We start from the raw sequence: 25,784 nt of genomic DNA, 5'->3' as shown, positions 1-25,784 counted from the left end.
GAATATCATGATCAAGTCGAATATCGATCCAATAGCGATCAACGCTATTGAAACACCATGATATATGTAACGCAATTTCTCTGTATCGTAGAGCCAACAATTACCGCGCTTACTGCATTCATAACTCCAAACCAAACAGGTGTAGTCAAATATCTTGCCATAAATTATGGGATACGGGATGGATACAAATAGCGAATGCCAGAAACTACCAACTGCAACAGCCAGCGACTTTTGGTCTGGATTGATAGACCGAAAGAAGGTAACCATGTTACCTGGCCTACTCGATCCGCTTATCATACCACCTAACGCCACGATTGTAGCGTACTTCATCAATTTGTCGGTATCTGATGGACACTTTTCGAGTGTTTTGACGGAACTATCGACACAACCGCAATCGGTGAACGTTTTACCATCATCGATTGTCTTAAAGGATTGCTTGCAGCCAGCATGACAAGGCGAAAAGTAAGCCTTCATGTCCATTTGATCGCAAACTGGTTGATAGCGAGCTTGTTCGCAATAACAATTTGCATTGCATTGGTTGTTCAGGTCAAGTTGGTTGTTTTGCTTGATGAGAGTACGCGGATAAGTGTACTGAGGTCCATAGACGCTTGCTCCATAGAGAAGAGTAAAGACAGAGGTTAGCTCAACAAAGAATATAAAGGTTGTGTAAAGCACGTGGCCCAGGTCGGCAAACCGATATAAGTACACCACCAAACAAAACTCCAAAAATTTTTGCCAAGAAACCTGTCGTACCACTCACTAAGCTGGCTTTTGATGCTGATTGTCTAAATTGGGCCTCTAAATATTTAGTTTGGAATACAAAGTAACCAATGATTCCAATTCCACGAAATAGATTGCCCATCATCTGACAGATTATAATAGGATTAGTAATAATTGCAATGATCTCAGCGGGCATTTCGCTGAGGCTCAAATCGGGTTTCTTTTGCTCTTTGGCGACGCTATTGTTAGTTGTTTGTATTTCCAGGTCTCCCTCAAAAGCGGCTATATCTCCACCCTTTCCTCGTTCAACCAGTTGCACTCCCTCACTATGATTCGCTTGGTCCCCATTTATTGGCAACTCTTGCTCCTTTTTATTGAGATTCTTCTTGAACTCTCGTGGAAAGAAGGCCAAAGGTATAGCAAGCAGTAACATCAGTGTACCTGAAACCAAAAATCCAATCCACCAAGCTCCTATCCAACGCGGATCAGTGTCGACTAATCCAGCCGGCCGTCCGAATGGATTCTCATAGTATTTCAAAGCCACCGACGACAAGTAAAAACCAATCGGAGCTCCCAAGATTCGGCCCGCAAAAATGAATGCAAAAAAACTCGGCATTTTCGCTTTGCTGACATTATCATCCAAGTAAGGAGTTCCATAAGTAAAGTAAATACTTGTCCCAAAACCTCGGAAGAAGTTGCTGATTGCAAAACAACTAACTGCAACTGCAGTCATAAGCTTAGTGGCACCCATTTGGCTGCAATCCTCCTTTTGAAAGCTCGACAAGCACATTTGATCACCGTTCTTGGATTTCGATAATAACGTCATATTACCTGCAAGCTCCAAATCTGACTCTTGAGCTGGACCGTAAATGAAATACGGCAACGAGGTTATCATGACACTAAGTCCAGTAACTACGCACCCTATGGCCATCCATCTTGGTTTATGTGCGGTCTTTCCATAGTAGCCGATAAATAGATTCGTTAGCACGGTGGCAATATTATCAGTTATCATAATCAAACCACCTGTTGAGCTAGAAAAGTGGTACCTCTTTTCCAGTGTGCTCAAACTAGAATTGAAGCAAGCATGGTAGGATAGCGAAAGCACTCCAAATAAAGCGTATATAATGCTATAGGAATAAATGCTAAAAAACATCTTCTTGAGTTTGGCTCCGATGCCAATCTCATCAGGATTACTTCTTAATTTCATCACGTCCCTCATGATTTGATCAACGACCCTAATCTGCTAACTGGATCAATATTTGGCTAAAATCTTCAATAAACCTATACAATATCACTTACACTCCAATCACTGATGGGGCTTGAATTTCTATACTAAGATCATTATTAGAACATTTTGAGTCAATAAAATTGAATGTTTGTATTTATTTCAATCAACTATCAAACTACCTTGGACAGACACTACCAAATTGATGCCACAATTGCCAGTGACCAGTAAGAACAGTCCGGGTATGTTGCAATTGGTAGCATCGAATGATGGCACTATTGGCAAGTAAAACCTTCATTCAATAATGAACCGTGATTGTTTGAGTCATCATCTACCATCTTGAGCGCATCTTATCTTGATTGAAGACAAAATCCCAAAAAATGCTTAGCTTGTTAGCGATCACTTAATCATAGGCACAGCAATCGTCACCGCTACCATTCATTGTGTCATGCTCACATCTCGATCAATCAAATGATTTTTCCTAGATCAAGCACTCAGTCCGATGTTAGAAGGCCACATTACAATCTGAGTGTAACAATAATCGGATAGTTGCATATTGTTGTTATTCCTTTTGTTTTTCTAGGTGTTGATAGAGGGGGAAAGTATGTCATCAGCAATTGATTGCGTGAAACTTCCTAGTTTTGCGTCAATGGATTAAAGTTGTTGCTGTAGCGGTGTACAATTTATTATTGTTATACAATCACACTCCAGTCTCTCACAAAGTCTGCTCGCTTTTGGCGCAGTTACAACAACTACAAGTCTATCAACGAGTTGTTGACTTATCTATTGACCATATTTAAAGAAAATTTGACTGTTCTAACGAGTGGTTCGCAAGTTGGCTGCTCATTATCAATAGTTTCAGGCACTATGTCTTGTCTACTCATGACTGAGTGGCCAACAATATCATCGCACGTCATATAACCGACGCACATTGAATTAGTATTATGCGCGTAAGATAAGTATAAATCTTGGTTGTCTACTCGATCCGGTGAGCTTTTGGAATTTAGTGTGCTAACTGCCAGCATTCCAGCAAGACGTTCTCTTGGATCAACATGAGCCAGGGCTGCAGAACTCATTAAATCTTCAAAACATTCTTCTATTCCATTGTTAATCATATCACTCAGATCAGGCTTCTTTTCCACATGACCTAAATCGTATAGGAGTCTTAGAGTTTGCATTTTATCATTGAACTTTTAGCAAACATGCTCAATGTGAGATACTCTCCCACTCCTGTTGTAGTGATTGCCACGGAATCTTCCGACCAACAACCAGCACCTGGCACAGCAGCTTGACCAACTCTACCCTTATACTTGAGTAAAATTCCACCAGACGATATTGCACTTGCAAAGTTGTTATTACTATCTACAGCTATGGCACCAACGGTGTCAAGCCGATGGTGATTTGAATAGTTTGTAAGCGACTCGGTATCTTCATCTCTAATGGAGTCATGAGCTTTCATTGTGCGAGTAGGATAGTCTTGAGAATTTGAATCGGCTTTAACGGCAGATGTCCAATCTAATTCTTCAAGGAATTTTTCCTTCATGGCTGGTATCAGACAAGAAGTTGTTGGTTTGCTAGAAATTGTTTCACTGGCAGGTTAGTAACACAATAAAATCCATGATCTAAATTTGTAGATGAACTAAAATTTGCGACTCGACTTCCTGGATATTCTTGAGATCTATCGAGCGAAGACCTATCATGCGAATGATCTATTAATCCTTTTTTGCGCGCATATTTATTAATTCCTTTTGTTTGAGTTCCAGATTTATCCAGAGAATTTCTTTCTTGATAATATGGTGTTGTCAATTTCATGGCAGAATCATATTTAGACTTAAGTTTTTGGTAGGTAGAGAAAGATTTTGAGCTAACCATTTTACTATCCATCACAGATAAGTGCGAGCAACGCTCGCGCATCCATTGTTTGGCTCCAGAGCTAACGAGTAGATTTGGTTGGATGAGACTCAATGGCCTTGGGACAAGCCGGTGGTCGTAAAGTGATTTGGCCAACAATATCGGGTTCTTACAACCAGAAACAGCGCCTACACCCGCCCACATTTGTGTCTCATCGGACATCAAACTTGCATCGCACTCAACTTGACCCTTGATATTAAGATTGGAACCAAATCCACAATTTAAAGATTGGTGATCCTCCATGAGCTTGACCAAATGAACAACAGCTGACTCTGCAGTAATCTTGTCACTATTAATATTAAGTTGTGATTGATCATCGGTATGAACTTGCTTGTAAGAGTTTAATGAATTTTTCCGTCTTTTTTTCGAGCTCGATAATAGTGGTTGAGCAGATGTTTGGAGCATGACCTGTTCACAGATTTTCTTGGCCAGATTTAATGATTCTTCATCATGGTGCGAATTGCCAGCCCCCAGATGAACGGCTACCAACTTAAGAGGCCTCGTGGAATTGGTGGACTTAAAGTCTGATGAAATGGAATGGTTTCGTTTCTTTTTGAAACCAGATGAATAGTTACTGATTTCATCAAAACTACTAGTTCCGCAACGAGGAGACTGTTCAATCACACAAGGTAACTCACATGATCTATGAGTTTTAATTGTATCTTTCTCTTGATGACAGTAGTCATGATCCGGCATATGATTTGTTGAGAATCCTATGGAGTCCCAGGGCTGAATCTGCGATGCCGTGTTACGTTGCAAGATAGTTGGTCGACTTCTGAGGCCGGGCAAGGCGCAATTCACAGCTGCTAGAAGATTGTTGATGGGTTCCATAGCGGGGGTCACAATAATTATTACTTTGGTTGGTGATCATTTTGTTAGCATTTGTTTCAACACTTGAATAGTATTGATAGGAGGTATCATCTGGTTTGTCTCTATCATGAATCATTAGGTTACAAGACAATGTAACCTCGCTACCCGGCGGACTTTCCAAACATTGGCTGCTAGAATAGGTTGGGCTATCTTGAGATTCAACAATATAATCTTGCTCTGGTGGCGGTGTGATGAGTTTAGATGAGACAGTTTTATCATTAAGTTGTTCGCAGTTATTATTATTTAATATAGTTTCATGCTTCTCTTTCGTGTCGGGATTGATCTGTTGCGATTGTTGTTTGTTGGCTATTAGCAGCATTTGTTCCCTATAGCTTTGATGCGAATAATTAAGTAGCAAACAGGCTTCTGCCAATCTAGTATCATCGGCCATTTCAGTAATATTGGTAGTAACGTTAATCTTGCTAAATAAATAAATAAAATAAATTTCAATTCGCTAATAATATGGTGCAACAATGATAAAAATTGAAACATTGAACAGGTATTCTCGGACAAGAAGAGGAAGACCAGCTTGCTCCATCGACGGTGAATCTTGTCGCGCAAGTCGTCTCTCTGGAGTTGTATTCGTCGTCGCCGCTGCTGCTGCTGCTGCCGCCCGGCGAACCTTGCTGATCGCCAGCCTCTAGCCAAAACGAAACCGGCGAACCTGCTGCCACTGCAGCGGCATCTTGTCTGCGCTGCTGTAGCCTGCGCAGAGCCAGGCTTGCTGGTGAATTTCAAAAATTAGCGCAAAAATTACTGCGACAATCAAACACACGCGCACTCGGTCTGCCGAAGGCAATAAGCAGGCCATCGAAACGCACATACACACACGCACACGCATACACACATAACACACACCACCATACACACACACACACACCACACACACACACACACACACACACACACACACACATACACACACTCACACTTCAGGCAGAAAACAAGCGAGGATCCTATCGGGAGAAGTGTTCCAATCAAAGATGAGGTTTGCTCTTCCAATCATTTTCATCACTAGTAGAAGAAGCCAATCTAATATTAAGATCATTGATTATAGTTTCAAATCAATTCTCACTATTAGAACTCTTATAAAACCAACAACATTCATTAGTAACATCATTACTGAAAACCAAAACAATATCATCATCAATAGCAAAAGCAACAAAATGCCGCTTGCATCAAAGGCACGCGTTTATTATGACATCAATATGTCTAAACCTCGCGAATACTGGGATTATGAAAATTCAATCATTGAATGGGGTAGCCATGACGATTATCAGCTCGTTAGGAAATTAGGCAGAGGTAAATATAGTGAAGTTTTTGAGGGTATTAATATTGCTACAAATGAAAAATGTGTCGTCAAGATATTAAAACCAGTTAAAAAGAAGAAAATTAAAAGAGAAATTAAAATTCTAGAAAATTTAAGAGGTGGAACTAATATTATTGCATTACAAGCCGTTGTTAAAGATCCAATCTCAAGGACGCCAGCATTGGTATTTGAATATGTTAATAATGTTGACTTCAAAATATTATATCAAACATTGACAGACTATGATATTAGATATTACCTCTATGAACTACTAAAAGCCATCGACTATTCACATTCAATGGGTATTATGCATAGGGACGTTAAACCTCACAATGTTATGATTGACCATGAAAAAAGAAAATTACGTCTCATAGATTGGGGTTTAGCTGAATTTTATCACCCTGGCCAAGAATATAATGTCCGCGTTGCATCACGTTATTTTAAAGGACCAGAATTATTAGTTGATTATCAAATGTATGATTATAGTTTAGACATGTGGTCATTAGGTTGTGTTTTTGCATCAATGATCTTCAGAAAGGAACCATTTTTTCATGGTCATGACAATTATGATCAATTAGTGCGCATTGCAAAAGTATTGGGCACCAAAGAATTATATGAATATTTAGAACGTTATCAAATTGAATTAGATCCACGCTTCAATGATATACTAGGCTCACATACAAGAAAAAGATGGGAACGTTTTGTACATCAAGAGAACCAACATTTAGTTACGCCAGATGCGCTGGATTTTTTGGATAAGTTGTTACGTTATGATCATCGGGAGAGAATGACAGCTCGTGAAGCAATGCAGCACCCGTATTTTCATCAAGTCGTAGCCAACCAACAGCAACAGCAGCAACAACAACAGCAACAGCAACAGTCATAAGAATTATTATTAATATTATTATTATTATTAAGGTTCCTTCTTGTGCATAAGCGTCAATTTAATAAAACAGTTTCTTTGTGAGCTACGACTGTCAAAGTGTTACTCTGATTAATGAGTGTGAAATCATTGGATTGGCTATCTTTTAAATTGAAGAAGGATCTCTTTTCTAAATTTGGAGTCGAGGTTAAAAACTGACACTACTGGTCGCGGACAGGTGGCGACACTGAAACCCGTTTCAAACTTGTGAACTCTGGTAAAACAATTAGCCGAGAGATGTAAAGTAATCATCCCTTGGTGGCTTGGAAACCATCTTGTTGGCGTGTTTAAGTTCGATGTGGTTGCATCAGAGCTAAACAACTAAAATTTGTTTCCTGTTTTGTAGCAATTAACAGATTGAATGCATTTGTTTCCATAATCTGTAGCGGCCAATCAGCATCCAATCAAGTTCGCGATGATGAGGGGAAAGAATTTAACACCACCGGCTACATCCGCTTGCGGCAGGCCGCAGATTCTGACCGAATAGCTGTGCTGCGGCCCAATCAAAAGTCTACTAGAAACTAATCACCAATAATCGATGGATAGTTCCATCCTACGAGCTAAACGTAACAGGATTTCCCTCCCTAAGTGATGAACTCAGATGCAAATTGCCTGACTAACTTGGAAAGAGAATCCTCTAGCAGGCCACTTAATGGTCCAACAAAAGGAGCTGTTCTTTGGAATTTTTCACGGTCCATCTCCAGAATGGCTCGAGTATTACACAGTGCTCATCGTTACCTTACAGCTTGTTTTGTGTTCCATTCGTCGGCGACTTGTTGCTTGTTTCTCAGCCATTCAGTCACTCTCGATCGAATAAACAACAGGTAAAGCGGATGCAATCTACCGTGTGTTTGAACAACAATAGCTTCCAAGAATCAAAGCACCAACATTGTGCAGGAACAAGCCCACATTACGGTCGATCAGCTGAGCAGGTGCAGTGGCGGCCGCTCCTCGTCCTCCTCATGCTATTAACCTGTACGGCCAGCTCGATTAGCTGCTACGATTCGCAGAGCTGTTTCGAGTGGACGAGACGACACGTCGACGGCATGATCATTGTCGTAGGTGCCCATATGGAACTCGTAAGCTTTATACTAATCGATCATGAGTAGTACACCATCGCTACAACTTGGAGGCAAACAGCAACAGTGAACTGCAACGACTATGCTGCCAGTCGGGTGTCTGAAAGCTCGTTATCGGTTTGCCCAACTTACTTCCTACAATTCGATTATTGTATGTATGTATGTATGTATGGTGTTTGCGTTTGATCTTGTGTAGGCTGTCCGCCAGAGAAACTTGAGCCCAATGCTGTTGACAGCTGTCGTGTGGCTGCTCATACATTCCATTGACAATCAGCTGCCATCTGCTCGCAATGGTGCCTCTATTGATGTTGCATCTCAGCTCGACAATCTTGTGCGAGCATAAATATTTTTCAAACAGCTCGCCCACTAATTGTGGTGGCATCATCACCACTAGCCAGATGATATAGGATATCTTTTCCACTCTCAGAGTGAGTAGTGTGTGATCTTATATCGTGTGATTGAAAAACTAATATTGCATACCTATTAGAATGTTGCTGGTTTCAACGTTGCGGACGAGAAGAGGAAGAGGAAGAAGAGGAGAATGGTGTGAAACTCGTGACTGACTCCTTCTGGCATTGTGTGCATGTTATTCGAGCCAGCTCTCAATGCTCAAGCCGAAAACAATTATGTTGAATTGGAGGCATAAGAAAAACAAGGCGGCAATAGATTGCTAATTATCGAACACGAACGAGAAGTATGATGCTGGCAAATTTGTGGAGGTGCTGTCGAAGATGATCGCGATAATTCGTGCAAGCGCTGCCCACGCTGCCAGACGAGTGAGACAGCAGCAGCAGTAGGCCCAAGTTTAAGCTAGTGTGTGAGACTTGGCTGCACACAGTCTGGTTTGTATTCTTCCGCCGGTGAGATTTTGCGCTAGCCGCGAAGACCTGCTTGTTCTCTCTTCGACAACAAGTTCCTTGGTGTTTTGTTGTCAGCCAAACTGGTTGCTGTAGTCAACCACTCATTGCTCAAGAATGAGAATATGTTGCCTAATTTTGGCCCATTCATTCTTGTGGTCGTCATCAAGATAAGAAGATGATACACTTTGCCGCAGAGAGTGTGTTTATGAGCGCCCAAGCAGTTGTAGCAGCCGACCGAGTTGACCGCTGAAAGCAAACTTTGGCGAGCGCACCTGTCGCCGCTGACCAACTTGAACATTCGCAGTCCACATAGCGAGTTTTGCAGCGTCGAAGAATGAAGGATGGCTAAACAGAGAGAGAGAGAGAGGAAGCTTGAACTCGTGCAATGATTTTACAAGCCAAACAAGTTCAACTTACAAGCTGCCAAACGCAGCAGTCTCATGCAAACCCCTAATTAAGTTTCTTGCATTTTGTTTAGCGAGTCATTATCACACTGAGCTTGAAAAATCGTGTTGCATAATGAACCTCTTCGAACAAATGAGTTTGAAGCGGCAGGTGCAGCTCTGAACGCTCTAAACTGGCGCAACAAGTGCAGCACCATCAACTTCAGCGCAGGAGAGACATCATCGCCTCGAGCAGCGAGAGCATGCTGCCACGCATTGTGCTAGTAAGCCAAACACAACAGCCTCGAATAACCCAAAGGCTCTCATTTGCGCCTCTCAATTGTTGGCCGACGACAATCTGTTCCACATTGTGTGAAACTCGATGCAAAACTTCATTGTAACGCTTGATGGCTCGTCTTGATTGCCACTGGTCGTTGAAGGGGCGACTTTAGTCCAGCTGGCGAAGGTTTGCAGCGACGGTGACAGCAACTACAAAATGACAGACCGCTTGGCAGGTCGACACGTGTGAAGCGCCGGCGTGCTTCATATTGTCTCAGAATGGTTGCGGCCATTGAATGTGGTTCCAAAAAAGCCGGCCGACCGGCTTTGGGCGAGTGGAACCGCCCAAATTGCAGTCCCTCTTCCACCGTTGGTACTTCACTCAAGAATGAGCCCCATCGTCCACTGTCACTAGACTTTATTCAGTAATGGTGCCACTCTGGCAACTGGAAACTAGAGGCTTACTAAACGAGGGAATTCTCTCGTATTCTATTTTTGTCGACAGCAACGACGAGATCGAGAGCTGAGGCTGGCGCCGAAAATAAAATAAAATTGCTTTCTCGACAGCTTCTTCTCGACTGTCCACTTTAAGTTGCTGCCGCCGCTGCTGCTGCTCGACATCGCATCTCAGAAGCTCGTGAAACAAGAGGTTCTCCCATTTCATTCATCTTGATTGAAGAAAAGACACCGACAGGCCGACCAGCCACGAATCTCAGCTAGCACGTAGATATTATTTGCTACAAATAATATCTTTCGAGAAAGAGACCCATTGAATAGATTACTTCACCACCATACGCCGAGTGCACTCATTTATGTACATATATACAAGTCTTTTTATTGGTCTCTCTCTTTCGCGAGCGCGTTTTAGAGGCTCAAACCTATCAAACCAGCTTTTAAGAGGTCCTCCAATTTGGGACATCAGAGATGGACGTCAATGAATTAACGGGCCGCAGCTAAGCCACATGCGCTCGACCTACAACTTAAGAAACCACCGACGCCCCTTTAAGAAGCGGCTTCCTGTTTGTCTGTGAACCAGGATTTCCATCTGAAAGGCTCCTTTTGTTCGTAGACTCGTTTGTTGGTGACTAATGAGCGAGCTAATTGATAGTCTCTGACCGGTGGACGCAACCGGTAGTCGCGTGAGCAGGATCCATTTGTAGTTGTTGTCCTCATATATCTAAGCACCAGAGGCTTTGAGACTCCTTCAGCAACTAAATGCGTGTCTAATACTTGCAGTTACTTGAGAAGGTTGTTTGTTTTCTAACATAGAAGTAGCCGAAATTAATCGTTCCATTGGTCGGAAAGAGAGACTAAACCGAGCTATCGTATTCGTCTTTTGCTCGGATCTGCAAAATCAAAATCTGTTCAATTGCCGCTAGGAACTGCTTCCGCGCTGCCGCCACCACCACCACCACCACAATCCAACAGGTCGCTTTTTTCATAAGAAAATTCCAAATGATAAGAGAGATCGCTCTCAGATAAGATGATATAATTTTTTCAACCAAAAGAGAGACACAGAGAGGGCCTTATCACCAATCGGATCTCTTTCTACTCTGCAAACCCATCAAGTGTTCACCTGAAATAGTTGGTAAGCGGCTCAAAAAACTTAACAGACTGCAAAGAGATCGTTCCTCCAAGGAGCCGGAAAACTAGATGGATGGATGGGGGCATCTCGGCTGAGTTAGTGCTGTGGCCACTTGCAAAACTGTCCCTCGCTTCTTGAATCAATTTCTTCCGAACGACTCTCCGAATCCGAGAAGAAAGCCGCTAGAAAGTCCGTTAGATAAACTTAATCATCGGCAATCCTTAAACGACGTAGACGATCATTCAAATTTAATCAACACGATAAGGCGGCATTTCAGCCCGAGGGGAGAATAAAAATCGGTAGGTATATCCGCTTATTTCCGCTCGCATAAACGATTAACTTTGTTTCCTACCTGATGATGGTGATGATTTCGCCAGTCAAGATGAGTTCATTGAAGACCAATTGATCGATCATAGAAGTCATGATGAATCAATCCATCGTCTGATGGAATATAGAAGCCAGCAACGACTTTCTGCTTCGGATAAAAAAAACATTGATACAACATTGAAGTTTTGGGAGATTTTCATCGGTGGCGCGCTCTAGTTTGATCGATCATTTAATTTGGTGTCTAGCATCGCTCGAGCGCTCAAGTTTAAACGAGCAACGAGAATACCTGCGCCACTCGTCTCGACCACTCATCATGAGGCAGATCATGATTTTAGCCATTCTACGGTTTATACAGGCGAATTATACGCTTCATCATTGGCTCAGCTCGGTTGAGCTGGGTTTGGTTTGCCAGTCAAATGGAAACTGGCTTTTAGCGGTTCATGCTGATGGTTGTTCTCACGCGAAGCATATGAAGACAATGGAGCCCGTCCGCCCTCATGATGCACCTTTTATTGGGGATCCACGTGGGGAGCCCACCGCCGAATGCGAGATCTCTTACACGCTCACAAAATGGATAGATAGGATTTTTATTGCTCTTTGTTGTAGTCTTTGTCAGTGCAGCTTTCTCTGCCAATCTTAAATTGGGCTCGTCAATGTTGGCGAACATGTTTGGTTTTATAGCAAATCTTGTCCTCTTCCAATTGATTCTCACACGACAACTTTGCGCTTCAAATTGACCAGTGCGAGACAAGAAACCAAAATTAGCCAGTTGATTGATTGATTTCCATATTATATTGGCGTTGTTTGTTTGCCGTTGTTTATAAATCCTTTCCAAAAAGAGCTGTTTTTGTCTCGCAGCAGTCCATTTCAAGAGATCAATTTTCAACTCTTGGGCCTCCTTTTCATCTTTTGGCCGCCGCGGTGTCTCCCCCGGCGACCAAATTTAGCCGTTGGTCATTCTCTATTGCTCGATGGCCCGATCGAAATAGCCTGCCACAACCTGGCAGCGACAGAGAGATCTCTCAATTTAAAGTCAACAAACAAAACAAATAAAATCCCAAACCAACCGCTCTCTCTCTCTCTCTCTCTTTCTCATGGCTCCTCTCCTCTCTGCTCTCCTCTGCTCTACACTTTGACTGTCCGTCCATTTGATTGTCGCCAAGCAACATCCGACGAGCGCATTATAAAGCGTTTGTTGTTCGCACAAGCTGTATATTGCTCATTATGAAGCAAAATCTCCAACGTTTCGCCTTGTTCGAACAGCCTGATAAGCTGTTGATCGGGGCGAGGAAAATCTCTCGTTCCCATCGAACGTTAGAACTTCCAAGTGACTTGTTACAGAGCCGCGCTTAAAGGTCGCTCAGTAGAGTATCTCCGGAAAGCCGACCACCACCTGAATGCACTCTTAGAGGCTTCATCGTTTGCTGCAGTTTATGAGCATCTCGATGCAAGCGAGAAAAGTATCGCCCGACGGCGACCACGACGACCACGCAGAGAACACACCTCTTTCTCTCTACCTCCGAGACATTTCAATAAGCTGACCAGTCTCTCTCTCTCTTCTTCCAATTTATCGCACCACACACATTGAGGAAGCCGCAGATCGTAAACTTGTCTTATTTTGCAAACAGAAGATTCACTTCTAATAACGTCGATTTGTGTGGTTCGCGAAGAAAGCTTTCAGCCACGATCAGCAACAAAAGGTCGAGTTTGTTTCATTTATCGACCGGCGGGAGGCACATTATTTTGGCTTTTTAAATTGCCGGACGCCAAGGATTTTGCGAGCGACGGTCAGGTAGAGTTGAATCCTTGTATGTTTTGCAAGTTTCGTCCAGCAGTCATGGAGCAGTAAAGCAAAATATTATAAATCGCCATCAACTGGCTGTTATAGATTAGAGGCTGTGTGGCGCTTCCAGAGGCGCTTCGAAGGTAGAGCCTTTCGACTTGTGGCGCAGATGCGAACCACGCAACAGGTTGCGTGCCGGCTATTTTCGCCGCTCCAGTTTCATGTGACAAACGACGCAGATCGCTGTCATTTTGTATTGATCGATCGCGGCTTGTTTAAGCCGCATGCAACAACCTTAGAAGGGACCACTCTTGCTAGTTGCTAATTCTCGAAGAAGGTTGTTTCGAGAAGGCGCGTGAAACTCCCAGACGGAGGATTCGCACACACACAGGAGAACACATGGATACAGACGAGCGATTTTGGGGGACACAACAATGTGCGAACAAGAGCTCGTCCATCTTGCTCCTACTGCAAGCTCGATTCGACGAACGCTGAAACAATTGGCTGAACAATCTCTGTCTCCGGTTTGCACGACAACCGCGACCACAATTTTGTAAATTGTGGCGCGGCTTGTATTAACATTGTAATCGGCTTGAAAGTTATGGAAAAAATTGAATTGGATGAACTCGCAAGTGGCGTTTCTTCAATGGACTGGAAACAACGACTGCTTTGCAAAGGACCTGCCATGATCAATTGTGGGTGACGAAGTCGTGTTTTGTCTGTACGCCGTTCAATCAAATTGCGGTCTTGGAACATTGAACATACTCCTCCTCCTCTCTGCGTTTTTGGGTTACAAAACGCAACCATCCGCCGCTCATCTGTTCGTGACCATGAAAATTTACACTCTGCAGCCGTCGGCGCTGCTTATTACCAGCCGCGTTTGGATGCAGCCTGTGCGATGCAGCTCTTGATCGCCCATCGGACCATCTCGCAAACTGGTGGAGGTCGGCTGGTATTTCGAGTGATTGGAGTGCATGAAGTGCCGTCAGCAAGCCGACACGATTTCATATCTGAACCGAACAGAAGGCAAAGCAAAGAAAGTGAATAAAACCACCGCTAAAAGTTCACAATTTTCCTTTTGTTGGCCAGCAGCAGCAGATAATTGCTCTTCCTCTTCGTCCGTCGATCGTTTGGTCGTTCGCTTGTACGACGACCAAACATCTTTGCTGGAGCCGCTGCTGCTGCGCAAATCTGGTCGACATATGCAAAATTTTGACAGTGTCCATCTTCTTCCGTTGGATTTGATTAATTCAATCTCAGTACCAGTTTTTTGTTCTGCCACAGCTTGCTACTGCTGCTGCTGCCGCCGCCGCTAAAGGTTACCAAAGGTAAATACAATCCACCCGACCTGAATGTACTGCCCCTCGCTAGAGAAACTTGTTGCTCATGAATCGCCGATCGCCTATCGCTTATCGAACCAGCTGATGCCGCCAGGCAGCTATACCAAAACACCACACGACCAAATTAGAGCCGAGAAAGTGATGCACGCGCTTCCCATCGACCTAATTCATCTTTCTGCCATTTAAAAAACACGCTTCCCTCATTCATGGAAGTTCAAGCCAAACTGGATTCGTTGTTTATTTCCTTGTTGTTAGCAAACTTTCTAGCACAAGAAGATGAAAGATCTATGGTGCCGTTTTTTACCTGAAAAAAAGATGCTACAACATGCGTTTGTTGTTGTTGTTGTTGTTATTGTGACTGTCGGTGGAAACTGGAGAGAACGAAAAAAGCAACAGGCGACCTTTATCATCTGCCGACAATAGATTCCTCGCGCGCCCGCAGTCGCCGAAGGTACGCGCGCAAGTTCTAACAGACTTACCTTTATATTCATCGACCGATGGCTGCTAAATCCAGCGAAGAGGCTTTCGATTTTCTCCATCGCGCTCCGATTTCGGCCTACCAGTTCGAAGCATATTTGTTGCTGTTGTTGTTGTTTTGTGTGTTCCATTGCAGATTAATCTCTGCTGTTCCAATCCGCCATCTGCATTGACAGAAGCGGAACTGCCTCTGTCCCTCTGACCGATCACCAGTTCACTACTTCCACCAGAGAGCTCGTGCTCCCATTAATACTTCCTCATGGTAGGCGTGTGGTAAGCGCTGAATCCGGGTTAAGATCAACTCGAATCGGTGTTTGGGGCACCACTAGAAACAGGTTGAAAACAACAGACCACACCAATATAACATACAGTTTGTTTGATTTTGTTGGCCGCCAGCTTCTGTTAGAAAATGTTACTCCAGCGTGAGAAGAAGACGGCTTTCTAATATTTCTCCCAACAAACAAAGTCCTCTCCTGTTGGGGCCTCCTCTCCTCTTTGACGAACTCGATTATGATTAGAGCGACTTAAACGCATTCTCTTGTAAGCGCCTGAAACGGTATCCTTTGAACGCGCTAATGATCTTGCTAGACGACCATCCATCTGATTATAGTGGCGCCCACAAAATCCACTCCCTGCCGGACCATATCGGTGATCAATGAATCCGGGTGCCGCTACATGCAAACTTGTTAGTTGTTAGTGTGGCAATTCTTATATTATTAGGCGATGCTTATTTGTTGCAAGCATGAGTTGCAAGCATGAAACATTGATACGGAAAGAGAGTGTGTTCAATTAAAGTTTTGATATTTTACAGGGCAGCATCATTATTCTCACACTTTGTTAGTTTCGGTTCTACGGTTTTAAATTTAAATACTAGTCTAGTTATTTTGCTACAATGATCATTTGTTGGAGGCGCACTCAGAACAATAACGCTATTGCACTTGTCCGCCCCCTTTGTGTCGTTAAACCGACTTCGATATTCGTCCGCAAACCTTGTTTGGTGGGATGAAACTGAAGAATAGAGACTGAAGATGGCGAAATTATTATTCTCATTTACTTGCTCAACACCGAATAGAGTCCAGGCCATTCCAGATTGGATATTTAAATGATTCCGTAGAATTGGCGATCAGAATGTTGAAGCCATCTTTCTGTACTTTTCAATCCTCCTTAAAGGATCTACGGCTACAGGTAACATTATGGCCAGAGTTGAGGTCAATTCAATTAGCGTTCATTTCAATATTAAAGCTCTCGTTGCGTTCGTTGTTCTTATTCATGTTGTAGCGAAGATTTAAAGCACATTCAGGGTTGGAGGGAAAGTTCTATCAGTTATGGTCAACAAAGTGAGCTTTTAGTAGATGTTGAGAATCTGGTTGGAAAAATTCTGGATGCAATTTGGCATCCAGAATCCTAATTAGCGAAAACATGAAATAAACAATTCTATTCTATTCTATTCGCTGTTGGCTTCCAAAATGCATCACTACTCTAAAACTGCAGTTTAGAGAGATCGCAACTTGTGCTATCTGCAGTTGGGCATGCGCAATGCACCGAGCTGGTCGGATGTCGCTGAAAAGTGTGCCGCCCCAATCCGACGACAGTCGCTTACTCATCATTCGCGATTTGTGTTCGCACCGTTCAACAACGCTGCACTTTGAAATAAAAATGATTATGATGAAGAAATCAAAATAAATACACTTGAAGAAGTAAGTTAAACAAACAAGTTGTTCAATATGGGCAACTCATCAAGAACCAAAATTATCAAATCAACAACAACAAATGAAGCCCCATATCAAATGATTGGTAGAAGAACATTATCGGCCACATTGGGTTACAAAGAGTTGTATTGTAGTCACTTTTGGCTATCATTATTATCAGAATGTTTAAGCTGTTATCTTTATGTGTTTATTGTTTGTTCAACCGCGCATTTCTTGGACTGGAGCAATCATTGGCCATGAGCCTAATTTAATGGCAATGTCATTATCAAGCGGAATCGCAATGATGCTTCTCATATTCACATTCCGCACTGTCCACGTAAATCCAGCCCTAACAATATCATTCCTATTAACTGGCCGAATACCAATTCTAAGAGCCATCCTCTATTTAATAACGCATTGTCTGGGCTCCATTGCGGCCATAGCGTTTCTGTATTCAATTTCAATTAAAGGCCACAATGGAGCACTTGGTTTAGATAATCCTCATGAAATATTAAGCTCGTGGCAGATACTGATTGTGGAAGCTGTGATATCGTTTGTGGTTACATTGGTCACCTATGCAACTTGCAATTATTCATCTTATGGAAGCGCCAAGAGGTCTGTTCTCAAAGAACTTGGAATAAGCGCTAGCTCAAGTCTTTTAGAACCATCCCAATCAACATTGTGTGATAATAATATCAATCAAGCGGCTCATCGGCGCGCCGGCAACAACCATCATTCTAGAAGCTCGGTGGCGCCCATGGTGCCACAGATACCTTCCACGTCGATAACGCTCCTCGATCAACCCACAACTTTCAATCCAAACTTTCAACCCACTAAAGGCGGCGGATCTCTATTGGGTTCTATTGCTTTCCACCGCAAACATTGAAGATAATAACCATTATGATTACGAGTACGACAATCATCGCATCTATGCGACTCAACAGCGCCAACAGCTTCGGATCAAGTCGGCAGAAGAATCGCCAAATCAAGTGCCAATAGAGGAGGTTATGCAAGATGAGTGTCGATTGCTTGCGCCTAACGGCTTTTCACTACACGTCACTAGTGGACAAGCGTTCGTTATTGGACTCGCCTACACATTAACCTCATTGAGTGGAGTAAGTATAAAATCCATACGATAAATAGGAATAGAGAGAAAGAGAGAAAGTTGCCTTATCTTGACGAGATTTTGCTCGCGCGCGCCCATTCTAACTTACCTCCCTAAATCATGAAGATAAACCCTGCCTTATATCCAATGATACTGTGCTTATAAATTTAATTCACCTCACTAACTTTAGCTCAATCCTTATCTGCACACCTGGCAACCCCACTCTCCATAGATACCTGCCTCTGGTGCCTCATTAAATCCGGCGCGAAGCTTTGGGCCGGCCTTCATCATGAACCACTGGGATCGACACTGGGTAAGTCCATCTCCTTCTTCTTGCTCCAGCTCATTGCGTTAGCAGGTCTTGCTCGCCAGATAGTTTAGTTCACCCTCGAATTGGCAATCTGGTCGGCTTCTGATTCCGTTTCTCTCTATTTTCCTTTAAAAATACCATTAAAACTCACACACAATTCATTCGCCCACCTCGAAACACGCCAACTTACACAACACAGATCTATTGGCTTGGGCCGATATTGGGCGCTGTCATAGCGGGCTTCAGCTACGAGTTTATATTCAATCCAACAAGAAAGTCTTCATTGTGTTATCGTCCAAAGTTATTTCGCTTTAGTGCCCATGATATGGCTAAAGTCGGCTCAAAATCCAGATTATATCAACAACAACAGCAGCAGCAACAGCAACAACAACAACAAAAGCTATTCCCTTCAACGGCACAGCTACCATCGGCTTCAACCATCTATAGACCTCAAATTCACAATCAAACCAATCATTCATCACTCGCCATCGACGAGAGCCTCAGCCAGTAATCTAATAACGAGTCTTTCTAAACCAACACGAGATCATCATCAACTGAACGCAACCTCGGCATCAGTAGCCCAGTCACAACTACCTTATCCAATGGGAAACACGTTTGACCAAATGAACTTCATTCAGCAACATCATCAACAACAACAACAACAAACTGAACACCAGCAGATAGCGAATTTTGATAGAAACTTATCATCTGCAATAATCAATTCTTTAACAGCAAAGCCGCATCAAAGCGGTTTCGTCCAGAGTAGAAACAATAACGCCGATTTGGGTAAGTTCTCCGCAATCACAACCACCGCCAACACCACCCCCGCGCATGGATTCAATATTTCTGAGTAGCTCGAAGCCGTCTTTCAGTGAGCTTTAGTGGATGCTGCTTTAGTGGATAGGAGAAAGGGGAACAATGGTAGTAGTGTTAGACGATAGAAGCCAGTTAGCAGCAGATTGTTGTTTAGTAGTAGTAGCAGCAAGCTTAGAGCAGTGATATTAGTATAAGTATTATTATTATTATTATTATTATTAAAACGCAGCGATCAAATTTCATTATTCATCAGACAGACTCTAGTGTACCAAGTTTCACTTAACATTTTTAGTTATTGAGTTTAGTAATCATCATTCCTTGATGTCAATGAGAGTTGCCAGACACAATGAGTTGGCGGATTTGAGTTTAGTTGGCGGCTGTAAATCACAAGACACAATCGAGAGCATCGAGAGGCCATCCAACGCTCGTGGAGAGCCATCTTAAACGCTTGATCAAAATTCTTCCATCCGATTTGAGGCGAGTGCGGTATACATCACTTGTTTAGTTAGCCCTGCTTTTGTCACGCCATTCCTCTCAGCTGTCGTCGAGCAGGCTGCGACGACGCCCTCTGAGCCTAGTACCACCACCACCGCCACCACTATCATCATCATCATGATCGCGACTGCGGCTCACTTTCGCCGTTTCCCTCCAATCAAGCCGATGAGTTCCCTCGGCCTCCTACGCTCCCCCCTCGACTTTTCCAGCTTGATCCGATTTCACGACCGTTCAGTTTCTCGCAGATGCACCTGAGGGCCGCAAACGCGTGCCAAGAATCGCAAATCAGTTGTGCATTATGCCGCCGCCGCCGCCTCGACGACGCTCATTCTCGAGCTTCGCCGGCGCTGGCTTCCAATGGGGCGCCAAGTTTCGCGTTTGGTCGCGTTTGGTCCGAGTGGAGCTTCGTTGCGATGGTTGTCCGCTCCGTTCCGATCGCGCAACTTCCAATCAGCTCAATTAACTTGCCGGCATTCCGCTATGAATCATTGGTAGCATGATTGTCGGCGAGTGCAAAAATTGAATTACCGCTTCTCTCAGAGAGTTATGAGCGCTTCACCGGAGCGCAGGTGGTCGCGTGCGTCGCTCGCATTGCCATTCCAGCGGCCAGCTCGCGAATTGCCTCGAGAGTTGAGCCTCACTCGGGCGAATCTACTCGCAATTAAGAGGTGAGTCGATTCTACTGGCCGACCGCTAGAATAGTTCCAATGCAGCCTCTTTCGTCTGATTGGCCGATTTAGATTTAGCAGGTCCGCTAATCTAAGGCGAACCCGCCTCCGCTCTCGGAGATCCGGTGCTAGGTGCGCGTTCCAAGCTATTGTTTTGGCCGCCGATACGGCGAGCCGTCTCGGTGAAATTGTTTGCGCCTCTAGTTAGGCAGACGAAGCACCGTTCGCCTCCATTTGCGCCTCACGCATCCATCTAAATCAAGTTAACGGCTATTACTCTAATTAAATTCAATTTGATCTTTTGGCATGATGCTCCTGGTGGCCTCGACGACGATAGGGATGCGGCTTTCTGGCAAGAGCATAGGCGCGCTTACAAAACAACACACAGATAGGGATGGGGAGAGGAGAGGGGATGGGGAGCCGTTTGGCAACTAGGTCTGAATACAAAATGCGCCGTTTCGTGCAAACAATTGCCAGCGTGTCTGTCTGTCACAAACAGCACTCTTGAAATGGCAATATCTCGCCAGAGAGCCGACGCCAAACACAAAGCTCAAGTCCCGCTGGACGAACGAAAGCGAAAGCGAGAGAGAGAGAGAGAGAGAATGAGAGAGAGTATCAGAAGCACTGAATTGGAGCGCTAAATTACCATAAATTAGTTAACTTTCTGACTTGATTGCACAACAAATGGAATGGCCCGAATGGTTGTTTTCAATTTAGGCGCCAGGACTTGTTGTTGTAATCAAGAGCGACAAGCAAAACGAACGACGGCTCCGCTTTCGTCTAAATGATTTTCTGAACAATTATATTCACAGAATGGGCTAGCCGAATCCTTTCAGCTGTAAACAACGCCGGGTGATTCCCTCAACCTGTCGGGCTCATTTCGCGCGGGCTTACTTTGCCCGGCGCCACCTGTCGTTTGCTGGCCTGATTTTGAAGTTAGCGCGGGCCGCCACAGGACTCGCTGTCTCGTTGTTACCTTCGCCACCTTCCTCGCCGGGCTCCTCCTGATTGCCGCCGCCGCCGCCATTTCCGTCTTGATCGTCGTCGGCGCCATTTCCGTCATTCTCATTGTTGTTGTCCTGGCCGTTATTCTGATTGGGAGCCTCGTTGTTTTGCTGATTTTGCCGATCAGGTGTACCGTTGGTGAACTGATCGATCGGCTGATTGTTTTGCTGTTGTTGTTGCTGCTGTTGTTGCTGTTGTTGTTGTTGCTGCTGCAACTGTCGCTGTCGCTCTTCTTCTTCCTGTTTCTTTGCCTGCTCCTCCTGCTGCTTCTTGATATCGCTGATATCGTTGTTGCTCAGTATTCCAGGCGGAAACAGGTCCGTGAAAGAGTCGCCGCCGTTGGCCAAATTCTGGAACTGTTTCAGGTCGGGATCCTCTTCTTCCGGTTTAGATTCTTGGTTATTATTTGGCTGATTGTTGTCGTTGTTATTGCCATTGTTGTTGGTATTTTCGTTTTGATCGTGGTTGGCTTCGTTGTTGTTGTTGTTTTCTGGCTGATCATTGTTCATCTGAGGCTCGTTATTATTATCCACCTGATTAGGGTTTTGATCCTGAATAGGATTATTGTTATTAATATTACTATTGTTGTTGTTGCTGTTGGCATCATGATTAGCTCCAGCCACATTATTCGTCGTGTTGTTGTCGTCGTCGTCGAACTGAACGGTGCTCGGATTCTGGTTTTGCTGCTGCTGCTGCTGATGGGCGCCGGCTTGATTGTTATGTCCGATTTGGCCGTTCTCAGGCAGCGGCTGTTGGTGTGGGTGCTGATTCTGGGTTGGCCACAAGTTGTTTGCTGGCTGCTGAATTCCACCTGATGCGAGACTCGGCTGGATAGGTTGGCCACCAACTGCGAAGCCTCCAAGTGGGTGCGCTTGTTGCACTTGGCCTCCGTATGGAGGGTGCACAGGTCGTCGAGTGGATGGCGGGTTGATGAGGCTGTTCAGCTGCTGCTGCTGTTGCATCTTTTGCGCATTCTGGAGGGCCTCTTGTCTTTGGCGCACAGCTAGGAGAGCCTGGTATAATGGTAGCTGCTGGTAGAGAGCCTGTAGAGGCGGCACTGTTTCTTGGCCGCGACCTGCTTGCTGTTGAGCGGGCTGATTCCCAAACCCGAACGGATTGAATAGCGAAAATGGTTGCTGTTGCTGCTGCTGTTGATTATTATTATTATTAGTATTAGTATTGGATTGAGCGGCTGCAGATTGCTGCTTTGCGGCGTCGGTTGTTGCGGCGTTAGGCTGCCCACTTCCGGCATTGGGCCGGCCGAACGTCGGCTGGCTTAAGCCGGGCAGGAAGGCTTGGAAGGGCGCAGCAAGCATTTGCAGCGCCGAGAATGGCTGCTGGGGCTGTTGCGCAGGCTGCTGAGGTTGCTGAGGTTGCTGCTGGGGTAGAGATAGAGCTCGTTGCTGCTGCTGCTGCTGCTGCTGCTGCTGCTGACCGTTGTTCTGAATCGCCGATGGAGGCTTCCCTGGCGATGCATCTATGGGCTGATTTTGGTCTAGATTAGAAATCAAAGTGGGACTTACTGGCTGCTGCTGCTGCTGCTGCTGCAGTGCCAACTGCTGAAGTAGACGTGGATCTAGATTGGCGGATTGAGGATACCGCTGGTAGTTGCTCAGGATATTTCTGATGTTTTGCGGCAAGGCTGGCGCTTGTGGCGAGCCGCTTAGCGGTTGCGGCTGATTGAAGGGCGGCAAAAGGGCAAAGGGCTGCTGTTGTTGCTGTTGCTCGCCAATCATGAGCTCGGGCGCCAACGAAGGTATTGAAGCGCCAGCTTCATTGTTGGCAGCTGGCTCTCTAGTTAGTGCTGCTGAGTTGCCATAGTTGAGCATGTAGACAGTGTGATTGGTGGGCCGATCTGGTGGCGGCTTTGGCGGTGCTCCGCCAGCAACTGGCTCGCCGGATCTGAGAAATTTGACCTGCACCTCTTGCGGTTCGGCGTGCAACGCCGCCTTATTAGAACCTATCAATTCTCTTAGTTGCAATTCGGCAGGTTGATAGGTCTTGCTGGCGTAGTAGTTGTATGAGTTTTGGTTTGCTGGGTGCTGGCTGACATGGTCGGCCATGTTTGTTTGTTGCCTTGTGCTATCAATTAAAACTTGATTAAAGTTCACCGCTGCTGCTGGCCGCTCAACTGTTTGTCTATTATTGATGATACCATCATTTTCTACTAAATTTCTTCTCACTTTATACATCAACAAATCAATATTTGCGTCTGATTTTCTGGCGGGCCCCTCAGTGTTGACCTGGTCGACTATCTGGTTCACCACATAGTTTGCGCTCGCTCTTATAACGCGCGGATGTAGCTCAAGCGAGGCAAACAGCAGGTAGATTGCCGCAATTGTAAGAAGAAAATCTCTCGCTCGTAACATTTTGCTCGTTTGTTTGTTGCTTGCTGAAGCTTTCTTCGTTTATAATCTCGCTTATAGTTGGAGCTCATCACAATCAACGTCTTGAATAATCGACACACAACAACGATGTGCAGTTATTAATTATTAGCTCGCTGACGACGATAAATTATTTTGTAGAGCTGGGCTAGCTCTCAATTAGCAATAAGCAGGCATAATTTAGCGCTAATTATGGCAACTGGTTGCTAATAATAGAGTTTTGGGCTAATAGGGAAAACAATGCTGCTTGATAAGAATATTTGAACAAAGAACAATGCTGTGGCGATTGTGCGCGCGTGCGTGTGTGTGTGTGTGTGTCGGTTTGTGTGGCCACTTTTGTTTGTTAATACCGTTTGTTCGATCCGTTATTAACAAGTGGCTGCTGCTGCTACTGTTTAGTTGGCTGCTTGTTAGTGGCTGAAACAAAGCTCTCATATCTCGTATTCTGCAAGCGAGCGACAAACATGTTGTTGCTGTAGGTGCTGTTTCTTGTTGCCTTTCCTCGTCGCCGTTGCGGACGTCATCCAATTGAAACTGCTTGCAGGAAAACGTCGGCCAAAATTTCCACCTGAGCTTCAACCGATTAGGACCTAACTGCAATTCAATTTGCCGGAACGAATAGACGCTGATAGGTAACTGTCTATTTTTCTATCTAACTGTCGCTCGATTGTCGCTGATTGCTCGCATTGGCCAGCTCCCCCTCGAGCACTCAAGTTTGCCCTTGAAATTTTAGTGTTGCTTGTCCAGCTGGTCAGCCGGGCTGGCTTTCCATCGAGCTCGAATGAGAGAACGTTAAAAATGGATACTCAAGCTTCCTAAAAGTATGGGAAACAGCTTGTTAGCTCGTTTGTAGGTAAAACCAAGTTTCGATGAAAGCAAGTTTGTTATTCTAAGCGAAGGAGCAAAGCTAAAGAACAGGTTCTCGTTCGTCGCAGCATTAAAGTGTCGGTCGCACTCTAATGCTACTAGTTTTATCTGACAGCTCGTGCTGCTGTTGTTGTTGCTGCTGCTGCTGGATTTACCTGGAAGCCTGTGTGAAAATCCCGCTCTGCGTGGTTAAGTTGCAGTCTGCAGATTTAATTAACTTTTGCTCGCAAAGGGCAAATTTCATTGGCAAGCAAATATTATAAAATTCCATCTGGCGGCAAGCGCACTTGAGTTTCACTCTCATTGGCCTAAAGCGCCATTCAATGCGCTTTAGGCCAACGAGGCTATCTGCTTGCGCACGCGACCCTCGAATCCGATTCGGCTCGACGAGCGGCCACTTCCGTACTTTTGTAAAGGTATGACCGACGATGTCGCAACGAAGCGGATCGGATCAATTCGGGTTGGATTAGATTGGGAAGCAAAGAGGCGCCGAGCTGAGGTCGCACGACAACAATGGTCGGCCGAGCTGACAAAGATGAGGGAGCTTGTTATCATCGCTGGCTGCGAGCGCGCACTTTTGTGTATTTGCTTATTCGCAAATGCGAGAGCTCTGCTGGTTAGCCAAGCTGAGTTTAGCCAGCCGAGCTGAGTTTAGCCGAGCTGAACCCTCTCTTTGCTGCTTGTAAAACAGATCGCCCTATTTGGGACCTCTGGGCGGAAGTGCGTTGTCACTCCGAAAGCAGCAGTCCGAAAGCGGCTGCCAACCACTTGTCATCTGGAATGCATTTGCAAACGTTCAAATGTAAATGAGGCAACATCGGATGGGATTCGAAACAACTAGACTTGCAACTCCCAACTTCTAACTTCCAACTTCCAACTTCTAACTGACCATTAGTTTGGTGTTGCCTCTTTTGCGGGCGCAAACGTTGCCCACTTTGGTTTCTTCGCGAGCAAGAGCATCAGCCACTTTGCTACCACAACGACGACGAATCCAACGACGACGACGACGACGACAACGACGAAACTCGAATCTGCCAGATTCGAGTTGCCGCCAATCGGATTCCGATGAAACGGCGCAGTTAAATAGCATACAAACTACGAATGGCTCACCGCCCACAATGAGACAAATGGCGCCAGCCGCTCGTTGCCTGCTGGCTGGCTCGCTCGCTCGAGTTTCCAAAGAGGCGGCCATTATTTACGTGTGTGCGCGCGCGCAATGCTTGTGCCAATGCATTGCGCAACAATGGGACACACTAAGCGCCTAGATACTGCAGATACCAGCTTAACCCGTATCGATTCAGTTCCAGTAAGTTAGCTGGCCCATTCCTACTTAAAGGCGACTCAAGGCGCCTTTAAGTAGATGGAGGCATCCTGTG

At 44.8% G+C, this 25,784-nt stretch overlaps 4 protein-coding genes across 4 annotated transcripts; 1 reads left to right on the top strand and 3 right to left on the bottom strand.

Moving 5' to 3' along the window:
• Positions 1-643: 643 nt before the first annotated feature.
• On the bottom strand, positions 644-1,615 carry LOC131873224 (uncharacterized). Its single transcript, XM_059216243.1, has one exon. It carries the CDS (start codon positions 1,613-1,615, stop codon positions 644-646), a length of 972 nt encoding a protein of 323 aa, XP_059072226.1.
• A 1,109-nt stretch (positions 1,616-2,724) lies between these two features.
• LOC131873223 (uncharacterized) lies at positions 2,725-3,488 on the bottom strand. The gene is made up of 2 exons (XM_059216242.1): positions 3,221-3,488; positions 2,725-3,092 (listed from the first exon to the last, which is right to left on the bottom strand). The coding sequence occupies exons 1-2, from the start codon at positions 3,486-3,488 to the stop codon at positions 2,725-2,727; spliced, it is 636 nt and encodes a 211-aa protein (XP_059072225.1).
• Positions 3,489-5,892: 2,404 nt separating this feature from the next.
• On the top strand, positions 5,893-6,921 carry LOC131873222 (uncharacterized). Its single transcript, XM_059216241.1, has one exon. It carries the CDS (start codon positions 5,893-5,895, stop codon positions 6,919-6,921), a length of 1,029 nt encoding a protein of 342 aa, XP_059072224.1.
• A 14,121-nt stretch (positions 6,922-21,042) lies between these two features.
• Positions 21,043-23,526, bottom strand: LOC131873221 (uncharacterized). The gene has a single exon (XM_059216240.1). It carries the CDS (start codon positions 23,524-23,526, stop codon positions 21,043-21,045), a length of 2,484 nt encoding a protein of 827 aa, XP_059072223.1.
• Positions 23,527-25,784: the final 2,258 nt, after the last annotated feature.

This window comes from Cryptomeria japonica, unplaced genomic scaffold (assembly GCF_030272615.1).
Source record: "Cryptomeria japonica unplaced genomic scaffold, Sugi_1.0 HiC_scaffold_1254, whole genome shotgun sequence".
NCBI classification, from domain to species: Eukaryota; Viridiplantae; Streptophyta; class Pinopsida; order Cupressales; family Cupressaceae; genus Cryptomeria; species Cryptomeria japonica.
This window is presented reverse-complemented; position numbering and strand designations above follow the sequence as displayed.